The 14006-nt window shown below is 44.5% G+C and overlaps 1 protein-coding gene across 1 annotated transcript in view; it reads right to left on the bottom strand.

Annotated features, from left to right (window-relative positions):
* Positions 1-1742: 1742 nt before the first annotated feature.
* The window catches only part of gli2a (GLI family zinc finger 2a), a 77889-nt gene continuing 65625 nt past the window's right edge, over positions 1743-14006 (bottom strand). The window contains 8 exon segments of the mRNA XM_056579638.1: positions 1743-2189; positions 2192-4306; positions 4562-4934; positions 6321-6602; positions 6801-6965; positions 7803-7952; positions 10804-10944; positions 11968-12078. Of these exon segments, the coding sequence (XP_056435613.1) occupies positions 2035-2189; positions 2192-4306; positions 4562-4934; positions 6321-6602; positions 6801-6965; positions 7803-7952; positions 10804-10944; positions 11968-12078 (3492 nt within the window). The 3' untranslated portion in view covers positions 1743-2034.

The raw sequence follows: 14006 nt of genomic DNA, 5'->3' as shown, positions 1-14006 counted from the left end.
CCAATTAAAAATATATTTATATTTTTCTTGAAGCGCTCATTGGGGCGTCTTACCCCGAAGTCCTCCCACCCTCCCCCCTCTCTAATATGTGCAGGTGACTTTGACACACACGTGCTATTCAAAATACATTCACACACGCTTGCAGAATCTCACACCAACACACACACACACACACACACACACACACACACACTGGTTGTCATTCTTGCTTTGTTTCCTTAGAGATCGTCTGAAATTGTTAATTTTGGACTACATGTCGGCTAACTTTAGAAACAGCTATGTAGGCTTTTTGGCTGTTATGCATATCCGTTTTTGATGGGTTTTTAGGCAGGGGCATATTTCCTCCCCCATGTTTGATACACTTGCAAGTAGAGCAAATACATTATGGAATTGAAACCAAAACTACACCTCCAACAATGTACATTCCTTTTTCAGGAAATTATGTTCATGAAGGAATACCCTGAAGTTGGCTATGAAGAGGAAAAGTTGTCCATGCCGTAAAGGATAGTCTCAGGATGAAAAGTGTAAAAACAAGAAATGTAGTGCTAATTTTGGATTACTTCATTGTTCTGTGTGCTGTCGTTATGTGTGGCAGAGAGGCATATGTGCTTTTTTGTGTAAGAGTATCAATAAATATTAAATGTGGAGGATTAGGTCTGTTTTATAACCGTTCAGCGATCCCACAACCTCTGTACCCATGTGAACATTCTACCATTTGACTAGATGTTCTTCTCCCTACAGTCAAGATATTTTTGTTGCCTGTTGGAGGGATTGAACCCCTTCTCCCAAACTTTTATGTTGACCTGCTGCCGAAGCCCTCAGGATTTAAAAGAAGAAACAACACAAGTCATTGAATTTAAACAGGTAAAAAGAAGAGATACTGTATTTGAAATGTACAAAAGCTATATACACAGACTCACACATACACAAGGTCACATACATCAAGAGTAGTATACATCAATGGTAACATACTCTTTAACATTATTATTTTTTCAAGGATTCTATCAGATTTAAAGAAACACAATAAAACTGAAAGGACTGATGCTCTGTCCCTAAACATACCATACAAGTCTTGTTGCTAACCCCTTCTGCACGCTATCCCAAGCACCCTGCACTGCTGGGCTAAAGAGGAACATTATTTGTCCAACAAATGAATTTATAAAGAGTTGGATTTCCATTGAGAAAAAAAGGAGGTACTTGTATATTCTTTCTGATGCTTTCCAGTCTTTAAAGGGATTCCATGCGTCACAACAGATTTGACACAGAGCATTGGGGCATTCTCATTCAGTCAGTGATGTTAGAAAAGGGGTATGTTAATAGAAATCTCCTCTATTTCAGAGGGCAACCCAAGGAGATCTGGCTTTGCAGTGCACTGTGGAATCAGTAAGTGCCTGGCAAGCATTAGATAGTCAACGTTCACGGCATCGAGAATCTTTGTTCCATGTTTTACATCAATGTAAAACATGATGCTCATGTCTTTTACATAATTTAAAGCGGGTACCATACAACATTATCTAAATGACATTAAGATACTGATAAAAAACTGATTATGAAATATTTCCGTTCTGCATTGGTGGTTTTGTCATTCAGAGTCCAGTTCATTAGGTTTTGAATGCACAAACTTGATTTCAGCAAAGCACTATGAGAACTGCTTTCAGTGCACTGCTTTCAAGAGGATTTATTTGTTCAACACCATTAACACAATTATGATCCATTACCTTTGCTTCGCTATGCATTTAATACTCTGGTCTATCAAAGTATTTATTGTTTAAAGTATGGCTTTATAACAGCATTATAAAAATCTCAGAACCCCCTGTGTATTTAAAACAAAAATGCAAATACTATCATCGCAAGCAAATATTATAGGATAAGCATGAGATACAGATTGTTCTTTTTTTTCATTTATGTTACAACTTATGCTTTGCTGATTCAGTGCCTTTTTTTAAGAAATATCATGATATTGCTGATGTCAAAATGAGAGGTGGATGAATTTATGTAAGAAATTCATCGAAGGCCTAGCATTCTTGAGCCCTCTCAGCTCATCATGTTGAGGAACTTGCTCTCTTCGGCCAAGGCGGTGAGCATTGAGGTCATGTCCCCGATTGCCATGTTGCTGATGCCTGCCGGTACGGAGGCCAGAGTTACAGAGTTGCGTGGGGTAGTGAGGCGCGAAGAGCTCTGAGAAAGCTCTGCAGCAGCCCGGGGCTCAGTGTGCCCGACATGAGGCTTGAGTGATCCCCATCATCCAGCATGGCATCAAAGTCGATCTGGGCATGCTCTGTGGCACCCTGTCCACCAGTGGATGAATCTACTGTGCTGCTGGTGACCTGGTTGACTCCTGGAGACGCCATGTTGGCAACTGCAGTACTGGTGGTGTTGGCAACTTGACTGGCACAGGGAGACATTGGGATGTCAAAATTGCCTGAATTGGGTTTGAACATGTGGATCTGGCCTGTGTAACAGATTGTAGAGTTGGGGTTCACAGATGAGCTGACGATGGGCCTCTTTGGGCTTGCCTCGGAAGTGTTGTTGGCATTGTTTGAAATGAATTCAGAGGACTGGGGGAACCGGCTTTGCATGACGGCACCAGATACGGAATGCTGTCTGCCAACGGATTTAGGTTCCATTGGAGGCCTGGGCTGGACCATTCCCCTACCTCCGTTTTGAAGGCCTGTTTGTTGCTGGTGAATACCATGGAAGTTCTGCTGCTGCTCAGCCAGATTCCCATGAGGATAGACCTCAAACTGAGTCCTTGATGATCTGAACCCCAGTATTTCTGGATTGTTCTGATCCATCATACCATTAAATGGCGGTCTCATGCTGGCGTTTCCAGGTACAGAATTTGGTGCCCCCTCTTGGCCAAAGCCTTGCTGGGGACTCATCTGCTCATTCGAGTTCACATTGTTGTACTGCCTCTGGTGCTGCTGTAATGAGCTGTTGATCATCCTCTGGTTGTTGCGCTGTGTATAACCCTGAATGGCCATATTCTGACTCATAGGCATCACCTGCTGGTTGCTTCCAAGGCCTTGACCATGTCCCTGGAATGAACCAAAATTCGGTCGTTGTTGTACGACCACTAGGTTCCCCCTAATAGGATGTGGCTGTTTGTTGAGCTTAGCTGATGTTTCCATGGTGCCAGAACTCACCTCGTTCCACTGCACCGGCATATTGTTCTTGCTCATGCGGTCTGATGGTGTTTGGAAGGGCTGCTGGGAACTTCCAGGACTCAACTGGCAGGACTGGAAATCCTGTCCTGTCAGGGGCATGTTGGCACTCACCATGGCGATTCTCCGTTGCCCATAGAAGGTCTGTTGCTGATGGGTTGTGCTTGGCTGATAGCCCTTGGTCTGGCCAACATTCTGACCTGAGGGAACACTGTTCTGTGACCGAAGGTATTGCACTACATCATCGGGGAGTACAATATCATCCTCTGCTGGCTGATCTCCAACCGCCATCATTCCGTCTACAGCCATGTTCTCCATCGCCACGTTCTCAGAGATACTGGGTGGCCTGGGTGCGAATGGGTGACGTTGCAGGCTCCCGTCGGACCGTGTATAGACTTGCGATCCCAGGCCTCGGTAGTGCTCCTGCATGGTGGGAGGGTTCATGGGGTTCATGCTGTTCATGCTGTTGTAGCGTTGCCCTCTGGGTAAAGACAGGGGTTCCAGGGTTGGCCTGCGCACGGGATCACTGGCACGTCGGGGAAGGCTCATAGGCACCTCATGGGGCATCATGCTCTGGGACCCATGGCTGAAGTCACTGCGACGCCGCGGGGCGGTTCCTGCAGGTGGGTGGTTGAACTGGTAAGGCGGGGCATCCTGTGGATCCCCGTACAGCGCCATGCGTGTCCTCAGGCTCATCCGTTCCATGTTAGGTAGTGGGGTTGGTGGTGCGCCGCCAACAGCAGCTGCATACTTGGCCTTGAGATGGTAGTGCTGTGCCGGGGTCAGGCTGAGCAAGCTAGGCAGACCTCCTCCACCGCCACTAACACCACCTCCTCCACACTGGCTGGCCTCGCTGGAACGCCGAGACATGTCAGTGGAGATGGGGTCGTAGGAGTCTGCTGAGCTGATGTTGTTGTGCCTGCTGCCGCCAAACTGGGAGGCCTCGCTGGAGCGGCGGCTGGAATAGCATGGCGAGATACCCGAGGAGCGACGGCTCAGAGTGTAGACGGAGCTCATGGTGCTGGTTGTGCTGTCGCGTCGCTCATTCAGCTGGTTCAGCATGGTCACCTCGCATGACGATGGGTCGATGATGCGTTGGCCAGGGTAGGAGCCGTTTAGATTGGAGCTCTCCAACAAGGAACCTAGCAGGGGAAGAAAATATGAGATATTGCAAATCACACACATTGTCCTATCAAATGTATTTTATACATACTGTGTATATATATATATATATATATTAAGCATTCCGAATGTTGCATACTCCGTAAACAGATTTTATGTGAGGAACACAGGAAAATAAGCTCTTTAATAAGAGCTTTGAAATAATAATAGCCCCTTCCTTACAAACATCTCTACTATATAAAGTAAATCCGTTTCCTCGCCTCTCGCAGACTTACCGATGGCATGCATTGGCAGCAGCTTGGTGCTGTTGCTACGGTGACCTTGCGGCGGCTGCGGTGCTGAGTTGGCCCAGGGGCACTCGTCCCGGACAGTCTTCAGCCTCTCCTTCTTGATGTTCTCTAACTTAAAGTGGACCCCACCTCCCAGGCCGCCGGCCTTCCTCAGCTGGAGCCCCACCCCGGCCTGGTGCCCGCCGAGGCCGGGGACGCTGGACTCCACCATGGGGCTGTCCTCCAGCGCACTCAGGTCCCCGAAGCTGCCCCCGCTGTGGAGGGCCATCTCTACCCCACTGTCGTTGTTGTTGTTACTGCTGAGAGGCGACGGCTCGCTGCTACACGACGAGTGGCCACCAGGACTGGACTGATATGTCTGGGGGTAGGAGGAGGATCACAAGCAGAATGAAAATCTCATCTCGTGTTCTCTTGTGCTTTTGTGTTTGCCAAACAATGGAACGAGGGATTGAGGACCTATAAGGTGAACGCAGGACGTAGATGCAGAACGTCTGGATAATATGTGAAACCAAACATAAAAAAAATGGGGGAGGAAGGAGTAAAGGAAATCAAGTGATCATAGGATTTATGAGTTGTGTACTATGAAACTTGGTTCATATCTTGCTATGATGATGATGATGACAATGATGAAGTTTTTCAGAATAAACAGAAAAAAGGCATTTCTTTGCACCAGTGTAAAGGAAATAAACAAATAACTGATGTATTGCTACTCAGTACATTTGAGAGTGGCCAGCGATAAAACAATTAAAGAAAAGAGAACCTTCAAAGACACCATTTTCAACAGTTCAACGGCTTCCATTCTGAAAACCACTACGCAATAAAGCAACTAACTTCTCTTCCCTTTTCTTTGCTTGTGAAGTGTAAAGCACTCTCCTGACTAATACATTTAGCTGGTATCAAATTATGATGGTCATAATGGAGGGTTTTTGCAATATCAAAAGCACTATAACATCACTGATCACAGATGGCTCTGATTTATGGACGGTTGGAAACGGGTAGATAATGGATGAGTTCTGTGAAGCCCAGCGACAACAATTCAAACCGGCCTAAAATTAACTAGAGTGCATAGATCACAGCGTGGGATTGGCCCCATTTGTTCATAGCACATACATTTCACAGCCTTTCAATATTTATGTGACAATAGCCTTTATCAGCTCTGTTCTGGCGCCTGCAACCAGATCTGTTCCTGTCGGAGAACCTCAGGGAGAAATACTTTCTCCCTGGGTGTCTGTTTGCATGCAGAATTGCATTTAGTCTCATGCAAAATATATATGGATCTTCCTTTGAGAAAGAAATTAAGATTTTCATGCGACAGCAATGATGAAACAAAATAAAATGGCAGCATCTCCTGCATGCTTTTTTAAATATGCAGTTGAAAGTCTCACCTTAGAGAAGTCTGTCCATTAAGAAGGTTAGAATGAGAGAGAGGAGTACATTCAAGCAGAAACCAAAGATTGGGTTCGCATCAATATTCTTGGTTAAAACATGGGTTAGTAAAAAAAGGGAAATATATTCAGATACCTTTGGTAAAAAATGAACATGCAGATCCATTCAACGAATTTATGGCTGAATTGTTGTGTTCATTATTTATTGGATTTCATTTCCTGATCATAATCTATTTAGGACTTCAATTATAATAACTGAATTTACTTCACCAGAATGCAGAACATTTGGTGGTGCAACCAAATAAATGAAGACGTATTGTTATGTGAGATCTCTCCCACTCCCACGGGTGGATTCTTACCATGGAGTTCTCCATCTTAATGGACTTGAGCTGCAGACAGTCCTCAACACCTCTGGAGGTGTTGTTGCCCTCGGCCCTGCCGTCCAAGCCCCGGCCGCCAAACTTGGTGTTTGTCTCATTCTCTCCGGCCCCCCTGGGTGGCTGGGTTCTGGGTGGTGCATCTCCCCGCTGCTTCTTGGTGACGTGGGCTTCTGGTCCATGGACAGTCTTCACATGCTTCCTGAGTGAGCTGGGGTCTGTGTAGCGTTTGGTGCAGCCGGAGATCTTGCACACGTATGGTTTCTATCGATAGGAAGGGTTGCAGTTTTTACTTCAATGGTACCATGTTTAGCTTTTGTTTATCTCACTTATGTTAGTGACTAAAGACCACCAGTTAGCGTATCAATTTAGGATTTCACACAATCATTTCTGTTAGATAACATTACTTGGTAAAGTCATTATTAAAATGGTGATGATATTGAATTTGAGTTTAAAACGTACCTCATTAGAGTGTGTTCGGTTCTGGTGCTTGGCCCGGTCCGAGGCGTTGGAGAAGGCCTTGTTGCAGCTCTCGTGCTCACACACATATGGCTTCTCCCCGGTGTGGGACCTGAGATGGGTTTTGAGGTTCTCCAGACGAGAGTAGGCCTTGGCACATCCCTCAAACTGGGACAGACAGAGAGACAGACAGAGGAACACCGTCAATTGAACCTATCAACCATATGGTGGTATTGTTATTTCCAGAACCAGAAAGGGAAAGCATCAAGGTCTAATGTTTTAATTTTGGGGTCTCTGAGTCGTGCCCACACACTGTGGCAGGCCACACAAAAAAAGCAAAGTGCTGTTACATTAAAAAAAAAAACGCCTTTTTTTTAATGAAATATCCAAACAAAGGGTGAGGTGTGGAGAGGGCCTGTTGTTTGGCAGACAGAGTGGTGCACTGTTGTCTGCTTAGCCTTTGTTTTCTGCCATGCTGAACAAGCTGTAATTTGGCATTCCATTAGTGTGGGCTTTGTGAATGTAATTGCTATTGAAAGAGAAAGGGGATCAACTTCGATAAGTTAAGAAAGTGGAGATGAAAGTAAAATATAATTTCTTCTGAACACCACTCTTCTTAGAATATATAAGACAGCGGTAAGGGGAGGGACAATAAAGGGATAGAGAGTGAGAAGACTTTGAATGCTGTGAGATAATACACATGGGATTTTAATCATGAGCCCATGCCGTCGCTCAGCTTCCTGAACTCACTTCCCAACGCGCATCTTTCCTTTAATAGACCCCACGAGCTCACATGGTCAAGACTTTGAAGCGCCAGAACACAGGCACGGGATTTCATCTTGCAGATGAATGCCTCATTTCAAACCCCGGTAAGATTCATTGGATCTATCAACATGGAAGCTATCAGAGGTGATGAATGCAAACAGACTGTAAGGAAGGATTAAAATCAATTTCAAGGTGGAAGACTAGTTATAAGGCCACACTATACACTCATGTGGGGCTTACCGTGCACTTGTGCGGCTTCTCCCCGGTGTGTCTGCGCATGTGGACCACCAGCATGTACTGGGCCTTGAAGGGCTTCTGTTCGCGCGAACACTCGTCCCAGCGACACACAAATTCCTTCTTCTCTCCGTGGATGTGGTCGTTGTTGATGTGCTGTGGAGAGGATAGGAACAGGCCAAAGCATTGCTTACTTTTTTCCTATTTCTATTGACCCATTCGACCAATGCTTTAATCCAAAGCAATTCGTATTATCTTTGTATAAGAGCTTAAGGACGCCTACAGTTAGACTGCAGACATTTGGAGTTCCATCTTATTTTAACTGGGAGTCCAACACCCTGACCCCTTCACTGTTTTATATCTGTTCGGGCGTTATAGGGCAATATGTTGGGAATTGTGTGACAAAATAAAGGGCCTAGCCTGCATGTCTAGTTTGTTTAGTCTCATAGAATCACTTGAAAATCAGAAGTATGCAAATCATCTGAAAAATTACTTTGAGGTAAATGTGAATTTCTAGAACATAGAAAAAGTGAAGCATGAAGGTCAACATTTAAGGTTGTTTTTCATGGGTTCTTCCATTGAGATCAGGGTAATGTATTATTCTGTGTGTGTTTGGGATAGTGTTGTATCAGGAAGTGATTAACTATATTGACCCAAAGCCTAACAGCAACACACTTGTCGTTTTTGTTAATGGCATGGCACAGTTGTTGTTTAGTCGTGTGGTTGTGCATGTGTCCGCAGTGAATCCGAAAAAAGCTTGACATTTCCCACCACTGAAAAGTGATGGCCGACACACACACACACACACACACACACACACACACACACACACACACACACACACACACACACACACACACACACACACCACACAACACACACACACACACACACACACTGTGAGTGGCGGTGCCATTCATTAAGGCTGACAGTTCATATCCAACTAACAAAGAACAATAATGTGTTTGTTTATTCAGACCCTGTGTGTGTGTATTGTTTCAAGGAAATGGTACTTCCTTGTATCCTGAGACTGAGGCTTCCCTGAGATAAATGCTTCTACGATTTATTACCTTCTTATTGTCTTTTCTTCAATCTGTAAACCAGTCTGGGGTCAATGAATCTACTTCCTGTTTATGGCAAGGCTCAAGAACGTTGAACATTAGTTGAACTATTCTCGTGTCTGGTGTTTCCTGAAGACTAACAAGGAGTTTTATTGGTCTTCACATTACAATGGTGTGTATGTCTATCTGTGTATGCATAAGCGTGCATTTGTTGGGTTAAACAAGTGATATTTACTCACCCTGTTGTAATATTGTTTTTTATGACAACATACTTTAAAGATGTGTTGTTTCACAGCGAAGGGAGTGATTCACTTTAGTGACATTGTCTAGGCATGTAAGGCATTTGCAGCTTACACATAGTGCCATTGTATCTTCACTGAGCCTTTAATTATGCCCTTAGGCACTACAAGTTTTACCTCAAATCCCATGGCTGACACCCACCACACACTCATGAATTCTCCAACACCACACGCAAATATTCTCTGTACCCGGAGGCCGCATTGTCCTCTTAAGGACACCGACTCCCAGAATTCCCCACTAATGTGCAACGGATCTTCACCAATGCAAATGGGAGCTGGCCTCCATATTCATCTTTCCTCCACCACTGGCTTAGAAGTGGAATCCTAACCATCTATTTATGCAAGGGCAACAGGGAGTGTGTGGCCTTGCAACAAGCATCTATTTTCAGTTTTTACACTTGCACTACTGAAGGGTCTCCATCATTTTGGGCCAGTTGGGGAATCATTATATTGTGGATCAGTAAAAGCCAGAGCAGTGGCTAAGGCATGTTATTTTGATGGTTTTCTGGTGTGAATCTCTTGTGTCTAACTCGACACAATCAGGAACTATTTTTTGGGGGGCGGGATATTCTGGCTGTTAGCAGTCCGCTATTACGTGGTTGTGCTTCTGGCTCACAAAGCGTGAATGGGAGCGATTTGTCAACATTATAGTCACAGCAGGCTTTATTTTTAAGCAATTTATTTTGTCAGGTTGGCTGCCTTCCCTGTAGCCAGGTGGGAAGGGGTGAGGGAGATAGTTTTGTGGTCTCACCTAGTCCATCTCCCGAACCACCCCACAAGTTGAGTTTAGTGCTTTCTGGAGAGGAAGTCTAGCACTGTGGTCCCGGACTCCAGTCCTCAGAGTAGTCATGAAGTTTGTGCTTGTGGCTGGAGTGAGTGAAGGGGGAGGGGCCAGCAAGTTGAACTGTCAAGGATTACGCAGTCTTGGATGAGGCTAGTGTGTAGTGACTAACGAGAATGGATCAAAACCCTCACCATTAATTCCTTCCATCTCCAACCCTCCTTTTTTAATTCACCATGGACTGAGTTTTAAGTCAGTCTCAACCAAACCCTGAAAGCTGGGCTGGAAACCCCCCCCCATCATTACCAAACAGCCGATGTGGTGCTTCAAGGAGTAGAAGGCATAAACGGGGATGGACTAACCCAGCCAGTCAAAAATAATGGAGCGTGAGTCTCTTCAGAGCTTCATAGTGGCTGGCATAAAGATGGATTTACGGCCGGACCTCTGGGGCTTTAGAGGTGGCGGACAAGGTGGGGGTGTTGCTGAGAGCCGGGGAAGGGGGGGTTTGGGGTGAAAGGTTGTGGGGAGGAAGGGTTAAAGGGCTGGGGTGTGCACAGCTGCAGGGATCAGGGCTGAGGCTTGGGGAGAGCGGGCAGGCTCATTAACCTGCCGCATGTCAAGCCCGACAAGGGAAGATCGGTTACTGGGTTGCTTTGGTACCGGGAATCCGTCAGCAAGGGCCATAATGATTAGCAGGAGCATTTTGGTGAAACTCTTTCCACTCCTTTTCTTTTTTCAAGAAGGAAATGTTGCAGATTTCAGAAAAGGCTTTCAATTAACTGGCATAAGAAGTACATTTGATGGTGTGGAGTGAGTCCACTGAAAGGTTTCAACCCCCCCCCCCCCCCCCTGCGCTCAGTACTCACGTGCACTAGTTGATCCTGTGTGTCGTACTCCTGGGCGCACCCTTCCCAGTGGCAGTTGGTCTCATATACGGCCTCTGGCTCCTGTTTGCTCTCGTCTTTATCCAGCTCCTCGTTCAGGTCCAGGATCCCTCCACACGCCTCCTGAGGGGCCAATACAATACAGTTACTAACAGCAGTTACTATTGAGATACGACAACAGTTACTAGACAGCAGTTACTATTGAGACCTTACAACAGTTACTAGACAGCAGTTACTATTGAGCCATCACAGCACTTACTACACAGCAGTTACTATTGAGGCATGACAACATTTACTAGACATGTTAATATGGAGACATCACAGCAGTTACTAGACAGCAGTTACGATTGAGACATGACAGAAGTTACTATATGGCAGTTACTATACAGCAGTTACTAGACAGCAGTTACTATGGAGACATTACAGCAGTTACTAGACATGTTACTTTTGGACATTACGGCAGTTCCTTGAAAACACTTAATCGTGGACGAAACATTACAACCCTTACAGGGATATGGTCAAAAGAGGGAAAGAGAGACATGTTATATAAGGGATCAGAAATGGTTGAATGTGTCACATGAATGGGGCTTCAAATTAGAATTGCACACTGACAGTTTTAGCTTAAGTGTTTTTCACACGAAAAATGAGAAAAAAAACGAGTGGCAAACGGTTGTGTGTTCAGATATGACTTCACATACGAACACAAAGACACCCCAAACCAATACTGAATCTATCACCTCTATCTGTTGTCAATACGCTACATAAAGTCACACTGTTTTGCATCTTGCTTATCTTGACCCAAGTAAACTGTTACTGGATCATTGGAGCATGGTGCAAGATATTCCTTATTGAACATCAATCAGGGCCCAATCCGACACATTAATCAGAGGGGTAGTGTGTTTCTTTTTCTGAAGAAGTTGGAGCATTGTACTACGTTCAGGTACTGCTTTTGTTTTATATTATATGTATATATTAATATTATATGTGTATATTTAACACATATGTTTGATGAAGCTTGGTAACCATGAGGCTTGTTTCAAGATAAAGACCAAACATTATACCACCCCTATGGTAACCTTTGTACATGGCATTAAAAACCAAAACGTCAGATTACCTTGAGTCCAGCGTTAATAGTATTCACTGTACCTGAGATGACGGAGATATAGGCAGGGATCCCTCTGCTTCTGTCTTGACCTTCGACCTCTTGGTGATCATGGGGTTGACAGTGCTGCTAACTGCGGGGTCACTTCCCGCGTTCTGTGGTGGCAATGAGGATTTCACATCAGTCAATCTCTATCCGACCAACACTTTCTCTGTCCATCTGTCGGTCTACATTTTTCTGTTTGTCACTGTCTTTCTTTATCCCTTGCAAAAATTAATTGCTATTTGCAACTACTTTTCATTAATGCACATATTTAATACTATTGATTCCTGACAGTAGCCTATTCTGTTCTGACATACATGCCAGTTTTACTAAGTACATGAATTACTAAGAAGATAACTAGAGAAGCCAGAGAAATACTATGCACAACTATTGGTGCGATCACTCTCTCCAGAAGGGCTCAGATGCATTGCAAACTAAACGGACTGATACAATGATATAACAATATAATATAACAAGCAATTGCATGGCTGCCCTATGTGTGTCAGCAAAACAAATTCTATGCCATCCCTTCTACCCTGTTCAATAATACAGTTGCCTCTGTTCTAAACAATCAAATATGTAGACTGCTCCTTACTATTAAAGCATATGGTCGATATTTGCCATCTACATTAAGTCTAATAGCAATTCATTAGCTAATACCGCCAACAGTATATTTTTTATTCTTCTATAGAGGAATACAATAGGAAGTCGAAAACATTTGTATTCTGTCAGACAGTATTTGTCCAGAATATTTATCAGATGTAGAAAATTTAGAGTGGTGACGTAGGGGGCATCTATGATGTGTATATTTTTGTTTTCAATATCAATTGACAGCATTGGCCTGCAATGCATCCCAGCATAGATTCTAGTGTCTCTGTGTCTCTAGTAATCGGCGCAACTGCTGGAGCACGATGGGGAGACACCGCAGTGGGGTGGAGGGTACAAGGTACGGAGTGGGGAGGGGGCTAGAAGTCAGAACGTGACCCACCACAAGACTAAACCGTTTAGACTTGTTTGATAACAGCCAAACTGCGAGGAAATTTGAATGTGGGGAGATTATTAGCCTCAGCTTCAGGGGGTGGAAGAGGTTGAGGAGGGGGAGGCAAACATGCGGCATAGGTTATAGATTAGTGATGGAATTTGTGATCTATGTTGCTGTGGCAAATATGCTTGTGTGCTTTGTCTGTGTGTGTATTTTGAGTGAGTGGGGGTCCAGTGATAGGAGGGGGGGTCTCCCCACCCGGTCACCCAGGCTCAATAGACCCCTTCAGGGGGCCCCTGTGCCTTCACTTCCACTCTCCCTCCAGTTGGCTGGAGACCAAGGACATGTGCTTCTGATCACTGTCAAGACCTCTATATAAATATACTGTATTGTGTCTGTGTCTGTATGTGTATATTTTGCATGTGATTGTGCACGTGGGATTATATTCACACATATTCACGTTCTGTGTTCCTATGTTTTTGTGTTAAGACAAGTGTAATTTGTACATGATTGTGCACGTAATAACATTCAAGATAACGAGAGTATACTCTGGTAGCAGTGTGTAGTCTGCAGTATAATAGACGGACATGTGAGTGAAATTGTGTGCTCAGATGAGAGTCTAACAATGTGTGCTATGATAAAATGTGTGCATTTAAAAGTGTGTACTATGATTGTGTTCTACAGTGTGTGCTATGATAACTATGTATGTGTTTGTGTGCTTGTGTGTGTGTGTGTGTGTGTGTGTGTGTGTGTGTGTGTGTGTGTGTGTGTGTGTGTGCGTGTGCGTGTGTGTGTGTGTGTGTGCGTGTGTGTGTGTGTGCATGCAATAAGATGAGTGTCTAACAGTGTGTGCTATGATAAATGTTTGTGTAAAAGTATGCACTAAGATGGGTATCTAACAGTGTGTGCTATGAAACATCTGTGTGTGTGCAAGAAGAAAAGGGCGGCACGGATGTTTGGAGCATGTGTGCGTATGAGATTTGTTGAAAGGATAAGTTTACATTAGCAGCAGCTATAGAGTACACAGCCCACTGATAAAAGGGGGGAGGGGTCGAGAGA

The sequence above is a fragment of the Gadus chalcogrammus genome, chromosome 20 (genome assembly GCF_026213295.1).
Source record: "Gadus chalcogrammus isolate NIFS_2021 chromosome 20, NIFS_Gcha_1.0, whole genome shotgun sequence".
Classification (NCBI taxonomy): Eukaryota; Metazoa; Chordata; class Actinopteri; order Gadiformes; family Gadidae; genus Gadus; species Gadus chalcogrammus.
This window is presented reverse-complemented; position numbering and strand designations above follow the sequence as displayed.